Raw genomic sequence first — 24112 nt, forward strand, 5'->3', positions numbered from 1 at the left:
ATCTGGCGATTACAAAAGCGGGCTATCTGAATTATAACACAAAGCAAGTATACTGAACCAAGTAAACCAATTTTCCAGTTATTAAATATTGTTCCTTTAGACCTTCTGCGGTCTTTAAAGACAGCAGTGTGTGCAAACAACATAGTAAAATATAACCAACTTTTCAATGCCTCCCTGTTTCGCTCTCCTTCTCGACTCACAAGAAACCTCACACATAGTAACTTTAATCTGCCACCGAATAATAACATCTACAGTGAAAGATTGGTGCAGTTTTCAGGAGCCAAGGTTTGGAATGCTTTACCCCCCAGAAATAAAGCAGTCCCACAAAACAAATAAAACATTAAGAACATACTTTATGAGCCTTATTTGATCTTTGTGACAGTCGTTTTCGGTTTGTGTTTGTTGTACCGTGTTGTTCATGACAGACTTTTATTCATTCAGCTGTAAAATGCACATTATTTTACTTTCTCATTGTATACTGTACTTTGGCCTTTCGCCGCGATTTTGGGCTTTTCATTTTACACAAGTGCTGTGTCATTGCCATCGTGTATTTTTGTTTCTGAACCCCACACTAGCCTCTGGCTATGGGTTCAGTCAGTGTTTTGATAATTTGTATGGCAAGAGTAGCAATAAAATGAAAATGAAATGAAATGAAATGAAAACTGTGTCGGCTTTTATACATGAGTCATCGAAGGTTCCAGAGTAATTGCAGGTGCCCGCGTGTCTTCCAGAAAGTACAACACAATTCACATTGCACATACAATCTGATTACACAAGGTGCAGTACCACCAGACAATAGATAAAACCACCAATAACATTCTAGAAACTTCAGACACATGCAGGCACTTGCTGCACTGAGTGATCACGTTTAACATTTGTTAGCCGGTGAAACGTGGTCTCCCAAGAAAGATAAATAAGTAAACGTGTCAATATCGTCGACATGGCATGAAACCATATCTTTTGTCACCTACTCAAATTCAATGAAATGAATTTTTTCACATTCAAATTTGCTTTTTCTGATTGGCCAGTAATTCAGAAAAGCTTGCGGCACCTTCTGTGTAAGAAAAATCCATCGGCAACTGTACTTATTTGTATAAAAGGTTGAATTTCCAATGTAGCAAAAATTTTATATAACAAAGCCAATTGCCAATTTTACTGATTTCATTTTATTGAGGTTTAACTGTATAATGAAATTTCAGTGCCGTCACTAAGGAATACCGAGACAATAAATAGAAACTTGATGAGGATGCACATGGTCAAGTGGTTGAATGACAAGTGGCTACAGCTCTAAATCGTGCAGCATTCAACTAAGAGCGACCGTCGAAGCGGAGCGACGTAATATTCCGTATAAAGTCGAAGTATGTTAAAATGATATCACGCTCTGCATACTGTATGCTTTGGGTGAGAGTGAAAGCATGTGCAAATGAGCTAAGAAGAAAGATGGCTTGACAAGCGCAGTCTTCCCATATGAGCAAGGAGCACGGGGGGGGGGGGGGGGGGGGTAGGAAGCTAGCCTTGACGCGATCATGCGTGCGTACACGATGGGGGGGTGAGAGGAAGTTGAGGCACCTGTTTTAGTGCGGCCGTAGCCGTGCACAGCTGCCAGCATAGCTGAGTACATATGTAACATGCATGCCCTGTTTTGGAATGGGCGTGCCAAAATAGCGTGGTGTCATGTGTGCTATCTTCCCGCATGTTCAGTACTGGTAATTGCGTAACCTCGACTTTCGGAGACACATTGAGGCTAGAGGCAGACAAGGCATTCGCTCCTCGCTGCCCGCACTTTTCGGGACAGAATTGTCGCACTGCAGGCGATGCTATCAGTCGCTGGGGTGAAGTGGACACGAAAGTGTGGTTGGCTTCACTCTGTACCCCCAACGTGAAGACATTGTCGACACGGCATGAAACTATATTTTTCATTGCCGACTCTCAAATTCAAAAAATTAATTTTTTTTTTCTAATATAACTTTGCATTCTTCGATTGCCCAATATTTCAGAAGATTTTTTTGCAGCCTGTTCAATGTAAGCAAAATTCATCGGCGACCACACTTACTGCATAAAAGGCTGAATTTCTCTATAGCAAAATTTCTATATAACAAAGCTAACTGCCAATTTTAACGACTTTGTTAGAATGAAGTTTAACTGTAGTTCACCTTTGTAAAAGCACTTGGAAAGCTAATGAAAACCTGTCATTAGAACCTTGAAATGGTGGTGGACCTATATCAGCTGCCATGTTGGTTGTCACCAAGGGCAAACGATGCAGTGGCACAGCCCGAGCAGTGATTCTATCGGAGTGGCAGGGCACTGCTGCACTAGCATACACAAGCAACATGCGAGGAGCAAGTGGCACGATGGCGAGTCTGCTAGCTGCATGAACAAAAAGTTTTAACATACATACTAGAAACAGCAATATTAGAGTTGTTCGTGCAAATGCTGTGGAAAAAGAAGTTTCCACATGCTTTGCACACAGAGTGGATGATGTGGGCAAATGGACTTGACTGTATTCAAGGGAATGCTATGCCATCGCAGCTTGGTTGTCTACTTGGTTGACAGGAACTTTTGCAAAACAATACATGCCTTGAGCGATGCCTATCAAGCAGCGGCGTACATATGAAGGTACAGGCACACCAATTGTTCAATTAATTATGGCCAAATCAAAAGTGATGCCATATTATACTTTGGGAGCGCTTTCAGCATGCCAGCTTTCGTGCGCTGAGTCTAGAAAAACTGTGATGTTGTGTGACTGTGTTACAATGGTGCCTGCGTAGGACACAAATTAACAATGGCAGTGCTTGGGGAGTATTGTCAGCATGCTGAAGCGACTCACAAGGCAGCTCGTCAAACTTCTGTCCCAGGAAGGACACATGGAAGCACATGCCCAGTCGGTGCAGTTCAAGTAGTGCTTGCACAAACTCTTCGGGACCCTTGTCATGCTCCCTGCACCATGGATTGATTCAACTTAGTCCATGCTTCTTAGTTGTGATGAGCAAACACTGGGCTACAAGTTAAAAGTAATCCATGATGTAACTGCATAGCATGGAAACAAAGGACAACACACAATTAAGGGAAACGACACATTTGCGTATGGCATTTAGCAATCCTTGAGGACTGTGAAAGACAAGGTGTGTCTTTGCTTCATAGTGAATGTGCTTCACTGCACATGTGTAACAACTTGCTTAATGGACGAGATTAGTAGCAGTCTGTGCCACCTCATCCATTCTGAACCAATGAGCCCCGAAACAAGTGCTGTTGATTTAAAAACAATCAGATGAGTTGAGCACACAATTTTAACAGCAGATGACAACCTTTACACCAACAGAGTGTGAATGGTTGTTATTTGTGTGCTGATGAATCCCCTTCTATTTTTTTGTTTTTTCACTACACAGAAAACTTTAAAAATTGCCTGCAGGAGATAGCACAATTTTAATCCTTGAATTGTATAACTGGAAGAAGCAGAAATTACATGCATGACAAATCAAAATATATACTCAACTAATTGACAAAATCACATGAATTAAGTTTCTGACTAATTACTTTAGGGCATATTATATTTCTAAATTTTACCCAGGGAGTTTACAAGACCTATCCTCCTGAAACAAATTCTCGGAGTGACACCAGTTCCAAGATAATGATTTCCAAAATTTTCAATGAAATGCACTAGCATTTCAATTACTTCTGTGCTTCAATGCATAAAACGGCACAGAAAAGTAAGGAGAACATTGGTGCATTTTTACTGCAAGTTTGACGTCTGGAATTGAGAATGATGGCATTAAATTATCCACGGGAAGCTGCTTCCATCTGTCATGTTCTTTTTAATGTGGTCCAATGCTATTGACAATGACGAGTGCATAGTCATGCTAACAACGTGTTTTAGTGTCAATAATTCTGTAATGCTATTTACATTTTGTGGTAATCATACTCATTTTGTGGAAAAAGATCTCAAAATGGAAGCGTAAATGTATGTGCAGCCTGCAGTGTGCGGAAAAATCAGCATTTTGATTTCTGGCCACTTGTTAAGGCAGCAGTGGCATGTGGCTGTACGATGCACTACGGACTGCCAAAAATGATGCTACAAGATCAGGCACAAGCCAAGCAATTTACTAGCGAAAAAATCAGAGCAGATAATGGCTTCCTTTTTTCGTGGAAAGGGCCTCAACGATGGGAGAGGGGGGGGGGATTATCTGCTCTGTTGGAGGGCAGGTTATCTGCTCATACCTTCAACAGAGGAGATAATAGCTCCCGCACTCCTGTCATCCAGGCCCCTTCCGTGAAAAAAGGAAGCTACAGTGACACGCCAACCGGCTGACACACGACGCTACCTCATTCCTCCACCGACATTGAATAGCACACCTCTCTTTTCAGTTCTCCCCCCTCCCTGCTAACAAGCCCTCGTTCGTTGCTTTGCCCACCTGCATTACTCCACCTCCCCTTTAGAAGAACCGTACTTATAAATACTGTGCCGAGGAAAGCATATGTCGCCTTGAAAAAGACAAGTCCACTTGTCAAAGCATTGGCCCCGGCTTTCACTTTGTTTTCGTTTCGCTCATCGTCCTGATTTTCCATCCCCGTGTTAACAGTGGCAAATGCCTTTGCTAAGACATATGTCAGTGGCGTGCCAACAGGAGTTGACAGTGGCGTGCCAACAGATTTGTGCGTCTGTGTCAATTGACTAACAGGCAGGCCACAAGGCCATGATCACTTGCTCTTGAATCATCTGTCGGATTGCAAGAGTCACATAATATGCAAGCGCTTGCATGGCTGGCAAAGACGATAGCTGCCTGGCCACTTTTGGTATGAATTCCCTTATCTGTGACACCAGCATACCCAGGTCAACTAATAACCAAGGTGGTGAAACAATTGTCTGTTGGCATCGGCTGCTGAGATAAGTTTGTACAGCTCATCAAATCTCTAGCACGAATTCACGACACAGGATACAACTCTTGCCAGCAACAATTGGAAAGAGTTGTCTTTCATTATGCAATTTATCTTCTCTAATTCAGTCTTGTGTATGTCAATCACATGTATGTAACTCGTCAAGTTCTCATCTTGCTGCTACCCATGCTTACATAGGCGCTGTTCCCCATAAAGCACAGTGGGGCTGCCGAATATTTCTGAACTCTTAAAAGCAGTTCAAGTGGCAAGCTCACATACGTGGTTCTGAAACCAATGACCTGTTATGTCCATTAGGCAGAATTGTGTGGTTTCGTAGCATATCACCCCACTAGTTCAAGGGCTCCCCCTTTCAAAGGATGCCAAACGATCCTCCACATCGTGACTGCTAAAGATGGCGCAGTCCACGGGGCATAACAACCAATGGGTTGTGCCTTGCTGGATGGTCCTGTCAGGCATGGACAGAACAGTGGGAAACTTGAGTGTTGCAGGCTTCAAGACTTTAACCCACTCATGGTATGGGTTGTGACAGCGCACACAAGACAGGGACAACAGAAGAATAAAACGACGACACAGCGCTGACTCTCAACTGATTTTTATTGAAGATATGTCTAACATATATATATGTAGGAGCCATTTGATAAAAACCATGACATGCACAAGATACAGATATGCGTCGAGGCAACTGCGACAAACTGACACAATCAAAATTTACATAGGTAATGCAGTTCCTTGTCATAAAGAGCGATAGAAGGTTCACTGATACACGCTTTGTCCCTAATCTTTATATTGTGAGCTTCGGCGATCTCCCTTGTCATTTGGTTTGCGTGTTTAAAAATGACAGTAGTTTTCTTAAATTCCGGGCGACACCCGCACGACTTGCAATGCTCCGGGAGATGAAGTGGCGCAACCCCTTGCAGAGATAGCTCATGCTCTCGAAGTCGAACATTCACACATCGCTTCGTTTGTCCCACGTACTCTCGACCGCAAGATAATGGGATGGCATATACGACCTGCTTTGCACAATTGATGTATCTGTTCACATGTTTTACAGTGCATTTTCCCTTCCCTTGCTTTTCCTTCAGAAAATTATCAAGTAACGGGCATATGCGACCTATCTTTTGTTTCGCAGAAAAACGAACATCAATGTTGTACCTTGACCCAATGTTCTTAAGCCCGTGCGCTAGCTTGTGTACATACGGTACAACTGCGTTTTTTCTTTTTTCTTCTAATTTGGCTTGAATACCTTGGTCATTTGTGCTCTTGACGCCGCGAACCATACTTTCACTCACAGATGAAATGATTGCTTCGGGGTAACCAGCGTCCAATAAACGAGTTACTTGATCAGAAAAAGCAGCCTTCGTCATATGAAAACACGACTTTTTTAAAGCAGCATTTAGGATAGACTTCGCTATAGCCCGCTTCACTAATTTGGAATGACCAGGTCGTGCGGGTTTCGCCCGGAATTTAAGAAAACTACTGTCATTTTTAAACACGCAAACCAAATGACAAGGGAGATCGCCGAAGCTCACAATATAAAGATTAGGGACAAAGCGTGTATCAGTGAACCTTCTATCGCTCTTTATGACAAGGAACTGCATTACCTATGTAAATTTTGATTGTGTCAGTTTGTCGCAGTTGCCTCGACGCATATCTGTATCTTGTGCATGTCATGGTTTTTATCAAATGGCTCCTACATATATATATGTTAGACATATCTTCAATAAAAATCAGTTGAGAGTCAGCGCTGTGTCGTCGTTTTATTCTTCTGTTGTCCCTGTCTTGTGTGCGCTGTCACAACCCATACCATGAATCCCAACCAACTGGCCCAACTTGCCGTTCTTCAACCCACTTGCTGTGCAATGAGCAAGAAGCTGACACAACAACCGCTTGTGGTGTTGCCCCAGTGTGGTTTTTTGATTAGACATGCAATAATTTTCGAGCGCCACACCTTCCAAGATCAAACTGAAAAATAAAATGCCTGCACTAACTCAAGAATATTGCATTTCATTTCAGATTACATGCTAAAATGAATAAAATCATGTTTTTACACCACAGACTGTGGGACAAATTTCAGCATCAGTATGACAAGCATTACATAACATAGCCTTCGTAGCCAGGAAAAGTCGTCTGCAAGTATATTTATCTTATCCAGTACACCTAACCAAACAAGCATCCCTTTTAATCATGTTTAGTCTAATACTGATAGCTACACTCAGAAAATCTTGCCAGCCCATTTAATTCCTGCTCGGTAACAGATATGCCAGCAAGTGCACCACTGACCACCGGTGAGGCCAGACTATATGCAAGGGCGCTGCAGGGTCTCTGCACGGCGATGGGGCCCATGGTGGCACGTCCACCGGAAAGGGCAGCACTCGTGCCTTGGCCTCCAAGCGGCACCGCAGGGGCCCCAGGCGGCCTGCACCTGGCACGCGGTTCAGGAACGGCTCCACGGCTGACAGGAACGAGTCCCGGTTGAAGTGCGAGTTGAACAGCACCACATCAGCTACCAAGCTGCACAAACGTCATGCAATTAGAGCAATACTTACGCACGCTGACGACAAGAGGGAGCACCATGGGTCACGAGTCTTTACCACAGGTTAGCACACTTACTCACGAGTACAGTGACTAATACTCACTACATACTGATTTCAGAGGCGTGAGATGGAGTGTCAGAGAGCGGTGCATGAACAGGAGTGAGTGATGGTTTGCGTGAATGCGAACAAAATTCAATGACTGCGATTTTGAGTTGTGAGTGTACGTGACTGGGAGCGTGTGTGAGTGGGAGTGAACATGACTATTTGCGCGAGTATGAGGGAGGGCGTGAGTGGGAAGTGAGCGAGCGTACACGAGTGTGAATGAGCACATAGCCGACTGCACAAATGTTGACTATGTACGTGTATGAGTGAGTGTTCGCTTATTCTGCTGACCTGTGGTTTTCACCTACTAGCCCAGCTTTTCAGCATGCTGATTAATTAGACTTGAGAGAAAACACAACATGTAACCACGAGCTAGCACTGAACAACCCTTCCTCTCTTTCATTCTGAATATAGCAACATGCACTGGTCGAAAATTAGGGGAGCAGTACCCTCGCAACAAGAAAGACCAAAAAATTTGTACACGCAAATATTTGGCCTGGAACAAGTCAGCAGAGCCCTTTTTGAGGCCTATCCTACAGTATCACAGCACACTTGTGATGGTCGAAAAGAATTTTGAACCCCAATATAATCAAGTACACATAAGATGTTTATCAGTGTGTACTCAATGTAACAATGGTACTTTTATGTTGGATACGATTTCATTAGTACGAGGTTTCACTGTACCAGTGCCTTCTGATGCTTGCTGTTTCCCTTGAACATCAGCGGCCCATCACAACATCAGCACATTTACACTTGTATTCTCTCATCACACATCGATTAGACTGTGGAACAATTTAGACTATGTGCTATGCTGCTATATGATATAAGCTGTGGGATCTCAAGTGTGCCCTTGTGGCAAAGGATCAACAACACGGTAGTGGAAACAAACAAAGGGGCATTTATTACGCCTTTTAAAAAATAAGGCCACCTGGTTAAATTATAACTAATGAAGCATGCTGATGGGCGCTGACGAATTGAGGAAGAGCGACTCACCACAACAGGATATTGAGCGAATATGTTCGCCCTCTGCCAGACAGCGATGCCGTCCTGATATGTGACAGATATGTGAAGGGAGGTGCACACAAGCAAATAAGAAGGCGTCTATGAGATGACTCCATAAAGCACACACCTGGTCGCCCACGTGGTGAGTTCCCACATCCAAAGATGACGACTCTGGTTCCTTTTGCAATCAAGTACTCCCCCCCCCCATCAGGTGGCATTTGAAGTGGAGCACTCGCGCTATCTCTCATGCTACTGCACAATTACCGACTACCAGTGCCACACACATGCTAAGCAGGGAAGCCCAATCCTAGGAGATGCAAAAGTCATGCAAGGAAAACATCAAAGGACCCAAAAGTCCCCCGCACGGCACAATTTGTTCCGTTGAATTTACATGTTCACAACCCACTCCTGCACCCCATTTGAAATGTACTGCATACATTTAAACAGACTTTGTTCAATGTATAATATAAAAATTATGGGGTTTTACGAGCCAAGACCACTTTCTGATTATGAGGCATGCCGTAGAGGACTCCAGAAATTTCTACCACCTGGTGTTCTTTAACATGCACCTACATCTAAGTACACAGGAATGTATAGTAGAGGCCACTGGCATAGCAAGGAGGGGGGGGGGCACTGAGGAGGTCGAACCCCCCCCTTTTACATGGAATAGAGTTTCAGGAGATGGGTGCAGAAAGAGTGACATGGATGAAAGGGAAAGCGTGAATGTGAAAGCAAGTCGAGGGCTAGTGCGGCCTGAGGGGGGAGGGGGAGGTGTCACGGCGGGGGCGATCTCCTCTACCATGCACATGGACAAAACTTTTCATCATCGTGCTAAGAACAAATAGACAAAAAGTGTGTCCACGTCAGCTCATGTCTGATTTGAAAAAAAAAACTACATTTGTGGATATTGGAAGTAAGAACAAATTTTGCTGGCTGCACTCCTAACACTTGGCCAGAAAGGAGGAGGATGGTGTGATGAAAAGGGGACAGAATTAGAGAAAGCACAGAAGAGGAACAAAAAGTACAGAGGGCCTATTTACAATAATTACAGTATCTATAATAGTGACACGTGTACTTGTTTGTCTTTATCGGGCGACCACGTTCCACTGCCTAACAAATGTTATCGCACAGCGGGGGATGCGCCTGCATGTGTCCGAAGTTTATGGAAAGTTATCGATGCTTCTATCCGCTGTCTGTTGTCGCCGAACCTTATGTTATCTGATTTCATCGCCTGACGCGAATGGTGTAGAACTTTGTGGAAGGCATGCGGGTCCCAATGGTTAGTCTGGAACATTCGACGACTGATGTATAAAAGCGGACACGCTTGACCTGCTGATCAGATTTTCGATGATCGCCGACCGAGTTCACTGCTATTGTTGTGCTATAAGTGTAGCCTATTTTTGTGGGCACAGGTTTGGGCAATAAAAGTTAATTTTGTCTTTCACAGTATTGCTACTGTGTTCTTCAATGTCACCACCACGTGACATCTGGTGGAGGTGCTTTGCGTTCATGTACTGGACATCACCACAAACCCATGATACAAGCCCAGACCGCAAAGAGAACACCAACGTAGTTCCAGACCATCGAGCAAGCCGCCGTCTTCAACAGCTGCCCCCGGAGCACGGAATTCTACCTGAGAAGACCAAGAAGACTGTGGCCAAGGCAACCCCAATGGCAGCCCCAGCGTCCCCCATCGTGCTGCAGCAGCCCAGACAGCCTCTGACGTTCCGCGGTTCAACATTCGAGGACCCGGAAACCTGGCTTGAGACGTATGAGAGGGTCGCTGCTTTTAACAGCTGGAACAGCGACGACAAACTGTGACATGTGTTCTTCGCATTGGAAGGCGCTGCCAGGACGTGGCTCGAGAACCGAGAAGCCACTTTAACAACGTGGGACCTGTTCTGAAGCGGCTTCCTGCAGACCTTCACAAGCGTCGTACGCCGAGAACGAGCCTAAGCACTACTAGAAACCTGAGTGCAGCTTCCTAATGAAACCACTGCAATCTTTACAGAAGAAATGAGCCGCCTATCCCGCCACGCCGACCCGGAAATGTCCAAGGAAAAGAAAGTCCGCCTACTGATGCGTGGTGTAAAGAAGGAACTTTTCGCCGGAATGGTACGAAGCCCACCGAAGACCGTTGACAAGTTTCGTCGCGAGGCCACCAGCATTGAGAAGACACTAAAAATGCGGAACCGGCAATTCAACCACCACACGAACTCGACAAACCACGCCGGAGTTGCGTCACTGGCCACCAACGACCTGCGCGAGACTATCCGAGCGGTCGTGCGGGAGGAACTACAGAAGCTGTTGTCTTCATCACAGCCTCAAGGGTCTTCGATTGCCAACGCCATATGCGAGGAGCTCCAACAACAACTCAGAGTAGCCCTGAATCGCTGCAGCCTCAGCCGCAAGCAATGACATATGCCGCTGTAGCCCACCATCACGTTCCCCCTCCGCACCCACGGCAGGGCCCCAGTGACAACACAGTTCCGTCGTCAACCACCACCTTCGCTGCCAGCACGCCAAGCCATCTCCTCACGTGGCGTTCCAAGGAAGACTGACGTTTGGCGCGCCCCCGACCACCGTCCGCTTTGCTATCACCGTGGAGAAGCCGGGCACATCTACCGCCCATGCCCATACCGGGAGATGGGACTGCAAGGTTTCACCATTAACACGCCGCGACCACAATTGGCGAACAACGTCGCGATATCGCCGACTACCTCGCTGCCACTCAGTGGAGCCCTCGATGACCGTCCCGTTCGCCATCACCAGGCTGCTACATGTCGCCGCGGCGCTGACCATACACTGGCCCAACCCAGGGCCGCTCTGTGAGCCCATATCTGGAAAACTAAAAGCAGCGACCGATGCAGGTGCAGTTGCTGTTCGTCGAACTGACAAAGATCCTCCGCCGCCGCTGAAGAAGAAGAGACCACCTCGACGACATAATAACAACACACCACCATCCCGACGAAGTCAGGAAGCCAAGACTACACCGACGAAAGACGACTTGACGACGCGACGTTCCAGTTTCAGTTCAACACGACGCAGCCGTGATCCAACGCCAAGACCTAACTGCAATGCCAGACAAAGAACCACCGACCTCGACATGCTTCTCGACAGCCACGCAGTTACAGCCTTAGTGGACACGGGGCTGATTACTCTGTCATGAGTGGACACATCGCCGCCCAGTTGAAGAAAGTTAAGACTACATGGGAAGGCCCTCAAATTCGGACCGCTGGAGGACACTTCATAACACCGACTGGAATGTGCATGGCAAGAATTACCATTCCCGACCAGACTTACACTGGCACCTTCGTTATCCTCCAACAGTGTTCACGAGACGTCATTCTCGGCATGGACTTCCTGAACCAACACGGCACAATCATCGACCCGAAGTCGCAGTCAATAACGCTGTCGGGAGATCAAGCAATACCACCGGAAAGCCTTCCTAGTCACCGCACCTTCAGTGTGCTCGAAGATCAAGTGAGCATACTGCCTCACTCTAGCATTGTTATTTCAGTCGGCACCGAAACACCCACTGACGTAGAAGGCGTCATCGAAGGTGACCAACGTTTACTGCTCGATCGCGAAACTTGCATCGAAAGAGGAATCGCTCGACTGCACAGAGGAAACACTGTGTTGCTGACAAACTTCAGCCAGCAATTCAAGCACATCAACAAGGGCACGACAATAGCATACATCAAGGAAACTCTGGAAACCAGCAATGCGTTTGTCCTCTCGGATTCTGCCGCATCTACCCCGACGACCGTAGTTCCCGAACCAGACTTCGACATAAATCGAAGTCTCCCCATGATTAAGCAACAACTCAGAAATTTACTTCAACGATACAAAGAGTGCTTTTCAACGTCATCAAGGATTAGACAAATGCCAGTCACAAAGCATCGCATAATAACCGAATAGTGTGCTCGACCACTCCGCCAGAGCCCTTATCGAGTTTCTACGCGAGAACGTGAGGCTATTAGGCACCAAGTCGACGAAGTGCTGCGCGACGACATCATCCAGCCGTCAAAAAGCCCGTGGGCATCTCCTGTAGTCTTGGTGAAGAAAAAGGACGGAACCCTACATTTCTGCGTCGATTATCGTCGTCTGAACAAGATTACGAAGGACGTATACCCCCTCCCATGAAAAGACGACACATTGTATCGGCTCTGCAACGCTAAATACTTCTCGTTGATGGACCTCAAGTCTGGCTATTGGCAAATAGAAGTCGATGAAAGAGATCGCGGAAAGACCACCTTCATCACCCCAGACAGCCTCTACGAGTTCAAGGTTATGCCATTCGGACTGTGCTCGGCGCCTGCAACATTCCAGCGCGTGATGGACATGGTTTTAGCAGGATTGAAGTGGCAGACCTGTCTTGTATACTTGGATAACGTCGTCGTCTTCACCAGAAATTTCGACGATCACATTAGGCGGCTTGCAACAGTACTAGAGGCCATCAGGTCATCAGGGCTTACTCTGAAGCCGGAAAAGTGCCGCTCCGCTTACGAGGAGCTTCTGTTTCTAGGCCACGTCATCAGCAAATCTGGAGTCTGCCCCGACCCGCAGAAGACAGCTGCCATCGCAAAGTTCCTGCAGCTCATCAACAAGAAGGCAGTGCATAGATTCCTTGGCATGTGTGCCTACTACAGGCAGTGCGGAAGTATCGGAAGTCAAGGACTTTTCATGCATTGCGGAGCCACTAACACATCTAACCAAATGTGATGTCGAGTTCAAGTGGGAAACGCCGCACGCCAATGCATTTCAAGAACTCAAACGACGCATGCAGTCGCCGTAGGTACTTGCACACTTCGACGAGAACGCTGATACTGAAATCCACATTGACGCCAGTAGCCTAGGCCTTGGTGCCATCCTAATCTAGAGGAAAGACGGACTTGAACGGGTGATATCTTATGCTAGCCGGTTGCTGTCAAAAGCGGAAGGCAATTATTCTACGACTGAAAAGGAATGCCTCACCATCATTTGGGCTACAGTAAAATTCCGCCCTTACCTATATGGGAGGCCATTCAAAGTGGTCAGCGACCATCACGCGTTATTTTGGCTAGCTAACTTAAAGGACCCTTCAGGACAGCAGGCGCGGTGGAGCCTCAGACTACAAGAATACGACATCATTGTAACCTACAAGTCCGGATGATAACACTCAGATGCCGATTGCCTATCACGCACCCCCATTGACCCGCACCCGCAAGATGACGAGGATGACAACGCCTTCCTTGGAATAATAAGCGCGGAAAACTTCGCTGAGCAGCAACGAGCAGACCCGGAGCTAAGCTAAAAGGCCTCGTCGATTATTTGGAAGGGCACACCGATGACGTCCCTAGGGCATTTAAGCACGGATTGTCTTCGTTCACGCTTGAAAAGAACCTACTCGTGAAGAAGAACATCTCACCAGTCCGTGCCAACTACCTTCTTGTTGTTCCGTCGGCGCTGCGTCTAGAAGTACTGCACTCCCTACATGAAGATCCAACCGCTGGGCACCTCGGTTTCTCCCGGACGCTATCGAGGATACAAGAAAGGTATTACTGGCCGCGCCTAACTGCCGATGTCGCCCATTACGCCAAGACATGTTGAGACTGTCAAAGACGCAAGACACCACCGACAAGGCCAGCGGGGTTACTACAGCCGATCAAGCCTCTATACCGACCTTTTCAGCAGATCAGGATGGACTTGCTGAAATAAGTGGATCGTCGTGGTGACGGACTATCTCACCCGCTTTGCTGAAACTGAAGCTCTACCAAAAGCCAGTGCAGCCGAAGTGGCGAAATTTTGTGGCGAGAATATCCTGCTGCGACATGGTGCTCCAGAAGTTCTCATCACCGACAGAGAAACGGCTTTTACAGCAGAGCTCACCCAAGCCACTCTGCAATACAGCCAGACAAGCCACAGGAGGACAACTGCCTACCACCCGCAGACTAATGGTCTCACAGAGCGCCTGAACAAGACCCTCGCCGACATGCTAGCAACGTTTGTCAACGTCGAACACAAGACCTGGGATGCCATCCTGCTGTACGTAACATTCGATAACAACCCGGCGGTGCAAGAAACAGCACAGATCATGCCGTTTAAGCTGGTTTACGGCAGTAACCCGACGACGACGCTCGACGCTATGCTGCCGCATGTCACTGATGAAGAGAATCTTGACGTCGCTACCTATCTCCAGCGCGGCGAAGAAGCCCGACAGCTTGCCTGCCTACTGATCAAGAACCAGCAACGTACCAACAGCCGACAATACAACCTCCGACGATGCTTCGTCGAGTACCAGCCCGGCGACCATGTTTGGGTATGGACCCCGATACGCCGACGAGGACTGAGTGAGAAACTATTGCGATGCTATTTCGGACCCTACAAGGTCATCCGAGGTATTCGCGCACTGGACTGTGAGGTCGTGCCAGACAGCATTTCGCATTCACAGCGGCGCCTCACACGATCTGAAGTGGTCCACGTGGTGAGTCTTAAACCCTTTTACGGACGCTGACGAACTTCCGTATTTTGTTGTTTTCTTTGCTACGAGTGTTTTTCTTTATTTCGTTTGTATCCAGCATCGGGTCGATGCTCTTTAAGAGGGGGTTATTGACACGTGTACTTATCTTTATCGGGCGACACATTTCACCGCCTAAAAATATTATCGTACAGCGCAGTACGCGCCTGCATGTATCGGAAGTTTCTAGAATGTTATCGATGCTTTCATCTACTGTCTGTTGTCGCCGAACATTGTGTAATCTGATCGCATGTGTGTGCGACACGAATAATGTAGAACTTTGTAGAAGGCACGCGGGTCCCAGCGATTGCTCTGGAACATTCGACGACAGATGTATAAAAGCGGATGCGCTTGATCCGCTGATCAGATTTTCAACGATTGCCGTCCGTGTTCGCAGCTATCGTTGTGCTGTAAGTGTAGCCTGTATTTTTGGGCACAGGTTCACCCAATAAAAGTTAGTCTTGTCTTTCACAGTATTGCTACTGTGTTCTTTAACGTCACCACCACGTGACAATAGTGAATATTAGGGAAATTTGGATATTTCACCTACCATGCAGGGGTCACACTGGCTAGTGGGCAGATAAGAGAGTCCATTTTAAGAGTCATGAAAGTACCTAAAGGTGGAAAGTTAAACAGATATCAAGCTGAAGACTATGAATGATGAATTATGGACAACACATTTTTTAAGTTAATCACTGATGTAGTATCTCTACAAAATGGTCCTGTATGCTTATAGTTAGTTTCATACTGACATTATACTTGGTGGCAACCCAAGCAAGTAAAAAAAAGCAAGAAAAGATATGCAAGCCGACGGGTATTATATCTCTCCAGAATTTTTTAGGGGTCTCAGCTTTGTTCATAGCCTGTTTCGAGGCGTTTTTGATGTAAACACACACGTTCATCCGCATCGCTGCTCCCCCAAGTTGTGAGTGCCTATGAGAGGCACACAGTGACTATGGGGGCAGAGAGAGACACACTTTATTGAAGACAAAATGGACGAGCATGCAAAGATGCCATCTCAAGCTGCAAATTTTTCTTTGTTGAAAGAATGCTGACATTGCTGTTCTCTGGAGAACAAGCAGCCTTTGATTTTTGCCTGTCACCGGCTGCACATGCAAAGTACATCACTTCCTCCGTGGACAAGAGATGCGCAGCCTGATCTTGCTGCTTGCAAGCAGATTTGAGGCATAAAAAGAGAGGCGACAAAGCTATAGAGCCCCCTCTCCTGGATTCAATGTTTAGGACCACACTCAGTGCGCCAATGGGTGCAAGGAGTGCACCATTTCTTCCTTTCTTCTGTCCCTTTTCAAGAAATGTATTTTGTGCCACAAAGTATACCAAGGAAACCCTTTCAAGATAACATGCTAACAGTGAGCGAATTCACCTTCGTGCTGCCTCTTGCTTCAATGTGACCTATGTGGTGAGAATACTGAGAACATGAAGCTGTCAGCACTCACCGCACCGAGCCCGCATCACAGATTGCTTGCACAATTCGGGCCTGCGCATCTCTCTTCAAAGCAAACTGAGTGATAAGAACGCAGAGCACACGAGGCTGTCAGCAGTCGGCACACTCTGTCGCCATCACAGATTGCTTTCAAGATACATCCCTCAGCCAGACGCAGGTGCAGCCGGTCATCAATGCACCTGGTGCTGCCGTCAACAGCAGTTTGTGTCGGCGCAGCGCTTTTGTACTGGTCTGATCAAGTTTCACAACAGTGATGATGACACCGGGCTACGTGGAGATGGCACAATGCTTAGGCATACTTAAGACCAGAGGAGTTTCTGCATAAATTATTATTTTTTTTCATCTTTTTTATTTCCGTAGTTTTTTACTTTCATTATGTTAATAAACTTGAGAAAATCTTGCTGTTAAGCTAGTTTGTACAAGCTGTTAAGAATGAAAACAGTGCAAAAAACAGGACATGAAAGAAAGTACTATAGAATGCTGATTTGCTCACAGCAAAATATAACAAGGACAGGGGTGCTGGGCCAAGGAAGCTAAGAAACAGCCACAACAAACAGGTGGGAGGGCAGGTAGGTAAACAGCCTCAAAGTCCATGCAGAAACAGAAATCCAGGAATGTTAAGGGCCACTGCACCGTTCTACAATCCGGTGAATGTTAAAGAGTGCGACAGTGGCTGAGAGAAAATAGATTTGAGAAGGGGACTGAGGTGATGGATACGAGGAGGAGGGGGGGGGGGACACACGCATAAAACGTGTCAAGAACGAAGTTTGCGGATAATTATTGACATGGGGAGAGCGTCTTATTGCTGCCCAATCGCTCAACACCAGGCGGCCATGGCCAGTTGCCTGGATGAGGCTCACCTACTCCGTCATAACATGCACTGCTTGCTGCAGAGAGCCCATCCAAACTAAACGTCTCAGCAATTTTCAGAATAACTGGGTGTTAGAAGATATGACACTTTCAAATCTCTCGGAGCTACAAGCACTTATTTTACTGCAAACTACAGATGCCACAACTTTCACACAGGCTTCTGAACAGGAAGAAGCTTTGCTTCGCACTGTCTGCCTCATTAATTCCAGAGTGTGATCAAATAACAATATGTGTCACATGATGACTACAATACTATGATCGCAAGTTACTTCCAAACATCTCTTCAAACAAGTCGGACAGCTGGTCACCGAAAGTGAGTGAAACTTGCATCATATCATACTATCAAAGGTCTAGTGCAAAGCTTCGTTGCTGTATTTTTAAATGTAGAACAATATAGCGTGCCCACAATAGCGAAAGCACAATTTAGTGATAGGCGACTTGCAAAATAGTGCCCGCCTTCTTAGCGTAGCCATGGCTGAAGCACCCACTACAACAATGGTGATCTCCATTGTTATACATCTGCGCTGCAACAAGTTTGGGCTGCAAGCAAGAAGGCCCACAAAAGTTTTTTTTAATATTTGGGGTTTTACGTGCCAAAACCACTTTCTGATTATGAGGCACGTCGTAGTGGAGGACTCCGGAAATTTTGACCACCTGGGGTTCTTTAACGTGCACTTAAATCTAAGCACACGGGTGTCTTCGCATTTCGCCCCCATCGAAATGCGGCCGCCGTGGCCGGGATTCGATCCCGCGACCTCGTACTCAGCAGCCCAACACCATAGCCACTGAGCAACCACGGCGGGTACACAAAATTTTCTTGTCTTGATTTTTGCTTGGCCCCATTTTCAGCACTGTTCATTTTTCCAAGTCAAGTACCAACTAGGTCATCAACATATATTAAATAAATGCATCCATTCGTAATCGAAATTTTAGCTTTTTTAATATCATCATTGTTAAAAATAGCATAAGGATGACAGCACAATTTGATGCAAAGTAGTCGCATGCCTTAGCAACGAAAAACTTTTGTCAGAAGTTAAGCGAAGTGTTGCTTCGGCAACACAAAAAAGTGCATGCTCGTTGTCAAAGTATGCTTGTACGGGAGCACTAGGAGTTTGTCTGCGTGCTATACAACCTTCATACACACACACACACACACACACACACACACACACACACACACACATATATATAAAGGCCTGCTTGACCCTGGTGTACAATGTTAGGTTCCTTGAGCTGCCTGAGCATTTTTTCTGCAACAGATATGATAACATGGTGAGGATAATGTGCCCCTTTGAGGCGGCTGACCTTATACTGAAAACTGCTTGTGACAGTCCAGAATTGGAGCTGCAGTCATCATTAGTATTGTCAAAGTTTAAAACAGCCTTGCATCCTCTTACCCTGACTCACTATCTTCCGGTCGATAACTGTTTAAGATTTTTAGATTTGGAAATCACTGTCTCATCGTGTCTTGTGCGCTGGCAGTTCAAGCCAAGGGCTAGCAAACCCATCCGCCCCTTCAAATGAGCTCACCCCAAAGTAATAAAAAGAGGCATCATTCAATCATGTCTAACCAACACACTTAACAGGTCATGTGTGCATTGGCTGCAAAGCAGTTTTCACTATCAGGTCAGCCCCCTCAAAGGGGCACATTATTCTCACCATGTGACCGTATCTGTTGCAAAAAAATGCTCAAACAGCTCAAGCAACCTAGCGCTGTAAACCAGGGTCAAGCAGGCCCTTCTGGAACTAGATGTGCTGTTATTCCATATGCTCACGGCATATTTCACAATCTGAAAAAAACTAGGCAAACGAGCTGGTGTTCGCGTTTTATTTTCCACTCCAAAACGTCTTGGTTTGTTGTGTGCCAAGGTGAATGTAGGACATCGGGAAAACAAACAGGTGTGCACAAAAAAACATGGACAGAAGCATGTCGGATGTGTAAAGAAAGTAGTTTATTCGGTTCCCTTGTCGTGTGGTTCATCTTATGTAGGCCAAATGGGCAGATGTCTGAATGACAGATTGTATGAGCATCAATATAAGATGGAAAACCAACTCTCCGGTCATATTAGTGTTCATTGTAAGGCTCACAAGTGCATTCCAGATTTTAATAGAACCTGTGTTTTGAACAGAGCTGATGATCAACTGACAAGGGAGATATTGGAAGCTCTTGAGATCAAGAAGCGTGGTGATGCGTGTATCAGTGAATCCTCAGTTTCTCTATCGACAAAGGAACTGGTGTATCTTGAGAGCAGCGCGTACAAGCTGTTCTGTATCATGTTTTCGTTGTACGATGCAGATGACGGCGCTGTTTTTCTTGTTGTTTTGATTCTTAGCCGCTATTTATTCCCGTGTCAAGAAATAAAACGCTCAGTTGTTAGTGCGCCTAGGTGATTGTCCCGTGTTACCTTCCTTCGTCCGTTGTGTTATTTGGTGCCTTCATTGTAATTAGACCTAAAACCATGCTGATATTCGGTAAAAAGAAATGTTGTTTTCTAGATGTTTTATTATGGCACTGTACACTACGTGTACACACACACACTCGTTAGAGAAATTGGCCTGTAGTTGAAGATTATATTTTTTGGGCCACTTTTATGGATTGGTACCATGTTTGCAACTTTCCACTCCTTAGGTAAACAAGAAGTACGTAACGATTTCTCAAACATTATAACCAGATAGTGAGCAATTATGTCAGAACAAGCCTTGAACACATAAGGTATACCACCAGGACCACTTGCAGAAGAAGCATTTATATTGTCAAATCATAAGAAGCCAACAAACACTGACACCAAGGACAACATAGGGAAAATTACTTGTGCTTAATAAATAAAATAAAGAAACGATAAATTAATGGAAATGAAAGTGGATGAAAAACTTACCGCAGGTGGGGACTGAACCCACAACCTTTGCATTTTGCGTGTGATGCTCTACCAATTGAGCTACCGCGGCGCTGTTTCCCCATCCACTTTCTTGGGTATTTATGTTTCCTAGTAGAACCCTGGGATTGTTTGCCAGCACCCCCACTCGCAGACTTTGGCAGCGGATGTGGAACATCGTTTCTGCCGCAGGCGTCACGAGAACGTGATCTTTTTGGGTGAAGGCAACCGGTCAATAAACCCACACATGCTACTGAAGGCATCAATGTTGCCAGATTCGAGACCCTCGTTATGTAATAAACGAGAAGAAAAGGGGTTAACCAAGGGGCCCAATTTTTATTAGTCATAACAAAAGAAGCCAACAAACACTGACACCAAGGACAACATGGCTAGCACTCGCAGGGTTCTACTAGGAAACATAAATACCCAAGAAAGTGGATGGGGAAATGGCACCACAATAGCTCAATTGGTAGAGCATCGCACACGACATGCGAAGGTTGTGGGTTCGGTCCCCACCTGTGGAAAGTTGTTTTTTCAACCAATTTCATTTCCATTAATTTATCATTTCTTTATTTGATTTATTAGGAACAAGTAATTTCCCCTATGTTTCCCCTATGTTATTTCCTTACCCCTTCCTGTGAACATGACTTACCAAGACTCAGCTGTCCCCCTACCGGCCACGTCGGTTGGAGTGTGACGTCACCATCTGCTGCAGCTATAAAGGACACCTTTGCCTTCACTGGGCACGGTGGGCCGCACCAGGACTTAACACTGAACATGCCTTTGCTCTTGTTTATTCAGGCCCTGTTCTTCGCTTCAGCCGGCATAAACTTGTACACGTGCAGCAGAGACCACTGGTCACCGCTAAGCACTACCACCTGCGCCTGTGAACATGACTCACCAAGACTTCGCTGTCCCCCTGCCGGCCACGTCGGTTGGGGTGTGACGTCACCATCTGCTGCAGCTATAAAGGACACCTTTGCCTTCACTGGGCACAGTGGGCCACACCAAGACTTGACACTGAACATGCGTTCGCTCTTGTTTATTCAGGCCCTGTTCTTCGCTTCAGCCGGCATAAACTTGTACACGTGCAGCAGAGACCACTGGTCACCGCTAAACACTACCACCTGCGCCTGTGAACATGACTCACCAAGACTTCGCTGTCCCCCTGCCGGCCACGTCGGTTGGGGTGTGACGTCACCATCTGCTGCAGCTATAAAGGACACCTTTGCCTTCACTGGGCACAGTGGGCCACACCAGGACTTGACACTGAACATGCGTTCGCTCTTGTTTATTCAGGCCCTGTTCTTCGCTTCAGCCGGCATAAACTTGTACACGTGCAGCAGAGACCACTGGTCACCGCTAAACACTACCACCTGCGCCTGTGAACATGACTCACCAAGACTTCGCTGTCCCCCTGCCGGCCACGTCGGTTGGGGTGTGACGTCACCATCTGCTGCAGCTATAAAGGACACCTTTGCCTTCACTGGGCACAGTGGGCCACACCAGGACTTGACACTGAACATGCGTTCGCTCTTGTTTATTCAGGCCCTGTTCTTCACTTCAGCCGGCATAAACTTGTACACGTGCAGCAGAGACCACTGGTCACCGCTAAACACTACCACCTGCGCCTGTGAACATGACTCACCAAGACTTCGCTGTCCCCCTGCCGGCCACGTCGGTTGGGGTGTGACGTCACCATCTGCTGCAGCTATAAAGGACACCTTTGCCTTCACTGGGCACAGTGGGCCACACCAAGACTTGACACTGAACATGCGTTCGCTCTTGTTTATTCAGGCCCTGTTCTTCGCTTCAGCCGGCATAAACTTGTACACGTGCAGCAGAGACCACTGGTCACCGCTAAACACTACCACCTGCGCCTGTGAACATGACTCACCAAGACTTCGCTGTCCCCCTGCCGGCCACGTCGGTTGGGGTGTGACGTCACCATCTGCTGCAGCTATAAAGGACACCTTTGCCTTCACTGGGCACAGTGGGCCACACCAGGACTTGACACTGAACATGCGTTCGCTCTTGTTTATTCAGGCCCTGTTCTTCGCTTCAGCCGGCATAAACTTGTACACGTGCAGCAGAGACCACTGGTCACCGCTAAACACTACCACCTGCGCCTGTGAACATGACTCACCAAGACTTCGCTGTCCCCCTGCCGGCCACGTCGGTTGGGGTGTGACGTCACCATCTGCTGCAGCTATAAAGGACACCTTTGCCTTCACTGGGCACAGTGGGCCACACCAGGACTTGACACTGAACATGTCTTCGCTGTTTATTCAGGCCCTGTTCATCGCTTCAGCCGGCATAAACTTGGACACATGCAGCAGAGACCACTGGTCACCGCTAAACACTACCACCTCTGCCTGTGAACATGACTCGCAAAGACTTAGCTGTACCCCTGCCAGCCACGTCGGTTCGGGCGTGACGTTACCATCTGCTGCAGCTATGAAGGACACCTTTGCCTTCGCTGGGCAGGGTGGGCCACACCAAGACTTGGCAATGAACATGCCTCCACTCTTGTTTATTCAGGTTGGTTTCTGTTCTTGCTGTAGTAGTGAGGATCCTACGTTATTGGTCTTACTGTGCCCAAGGGTTTCATTGAAATGGCTTATGAGTGTGTTCACATATGTAAACTGCTCTTATGTGGTGACGTGGTAAGCAATCCGGGTCCCAGTGCTCAAAACATGTTTGTTCAAATCATAGAAACACAGAGCCAGATGCAAAAGGTATTTCCGATTTGAAAGCTTCTCAAGAAAAACTTGGCACATCCCTCGAAACTCTGTCCACTACACTCGAACAATTAGAGAAAAGTGTTGTCAATATTGTAATGAGTACTGACAGGATAATGCCAACTGAACAGCACGTGAAATCTATTCACCAGTCGTTTAACATGCAATAGATGAAGGTTACTGGTATCGAAGACCGTAGCCGTCATTCCAATCTGATTATCCATGGTATTCCTGAAGACGAAAAAGAAAATGAAAAAATGTTCTAAGATAAGGTGCTCATCGATATATTTAAGAAAATTTTAGGTGTGCAAACTTCGTCGGTGGCTCGAATTCACAGGCTGAGAAGAACGAGTCCTAAGGAGCGTCCAGTTATTCTTTGCTTACAGGACTATGTAAAAAGAAAAACGTATTTTCCAATGTAACAAAAGTAAAGGAGACAGACTTTTTCATAAATAAGGTTCTTAAGGTTTCAAAGAAACCTTAAGAAAGTATAAGTTAGTTTGGTAATCATCTAAAGCAAAGAGGAAAAATAAACTCAAAGTAAAGCTCATAAATGACAAGCTGACAGTTAATTACCGGACATATGTATGGAACAACGGTACAAATGAGTGGGTTCTGCTTTCTTCACATCCTGCTGCAGATGCTCATACCCCAAGCTGTCGCACTGCCTCTATAGGCCCGAATCCTTCACACTTCATTATTTTATACACAAATGCACAGAGCATATTTAATAAAGCTGAATCACTTGAAATAGCTTCACTTACTCACAATCCGCATGTAACCATCATAACAGAGACTTGGCTACAACCTGATATTAGTAATGGTTACGTCTTTCCTCCTCCCTACTCTATTTTCAGGCATGACAGAGAATCTTGTGGAGGTGGTGTCACTGCATTATTGAAACAGAACATTAAGGCCACACTCCTGCAACAAATTGAAAACCATGAAAGTGTCTTTCTAGAGACAACATGCCATGGCCACACATTCATACTATGCGCATTATACAGACTACCAAATTCTAAAAATGAGTACCTGCGCAGGTTGCAGGATCATATTTTGTCGTTTGGCAAGAAGAACACAATTCTTGCCGACGACTTCAATGTTCCTAGCATTGATTAGTGTAATGGAAATTT

General features: G+C 46.3%; 1 protein-coding gene across 12 annotated transcripts in view; it reads right to left on the reverse strand.

Moving 5' to 3' along the window:
• LOC142573299 (tRNA-queuosine alpha-mannosyltransferase) overlaps positions 1–24112 on the reverse strand; it is a 308316-nt gene that overhangs the window by 235146 nt on the left and 49058 nt on the right. For all 12 annotated transcript variants that reach the window (XM_075682952.1, XM_075682956.1, XM_075682953.1 and 9 more), the window contains 2 exons: positions 7174–7404; positions 2828–2937 (listed from right to left, as the gene is read on the reverse strand). In XM_075682952.1, coding sequence (XP_075539067.1) covers positions 2828–2937; positions 7174–7404 — 341 coding nt within the window. The remainder of the gene's footprint in view (positions 1–2827; positions 2938–7173; positions 7405–24112) is intronic.

Source organism: Dermacentor variabilis, chromosome 2 (assembly GCF_050947875.1).
Source record: "Dermacentor variabilis isolate Ectoservices chromosome 2, ASM5094787v1, whole genome shotgun sequence".
Taxonomy (NCBI): domain Eukaryota; kingdom Metazoa; phylum Arthropoda; class Arachnida; order Ixodida; family Ixodidae; genus Dermacentor; species Dermacentor variabilis.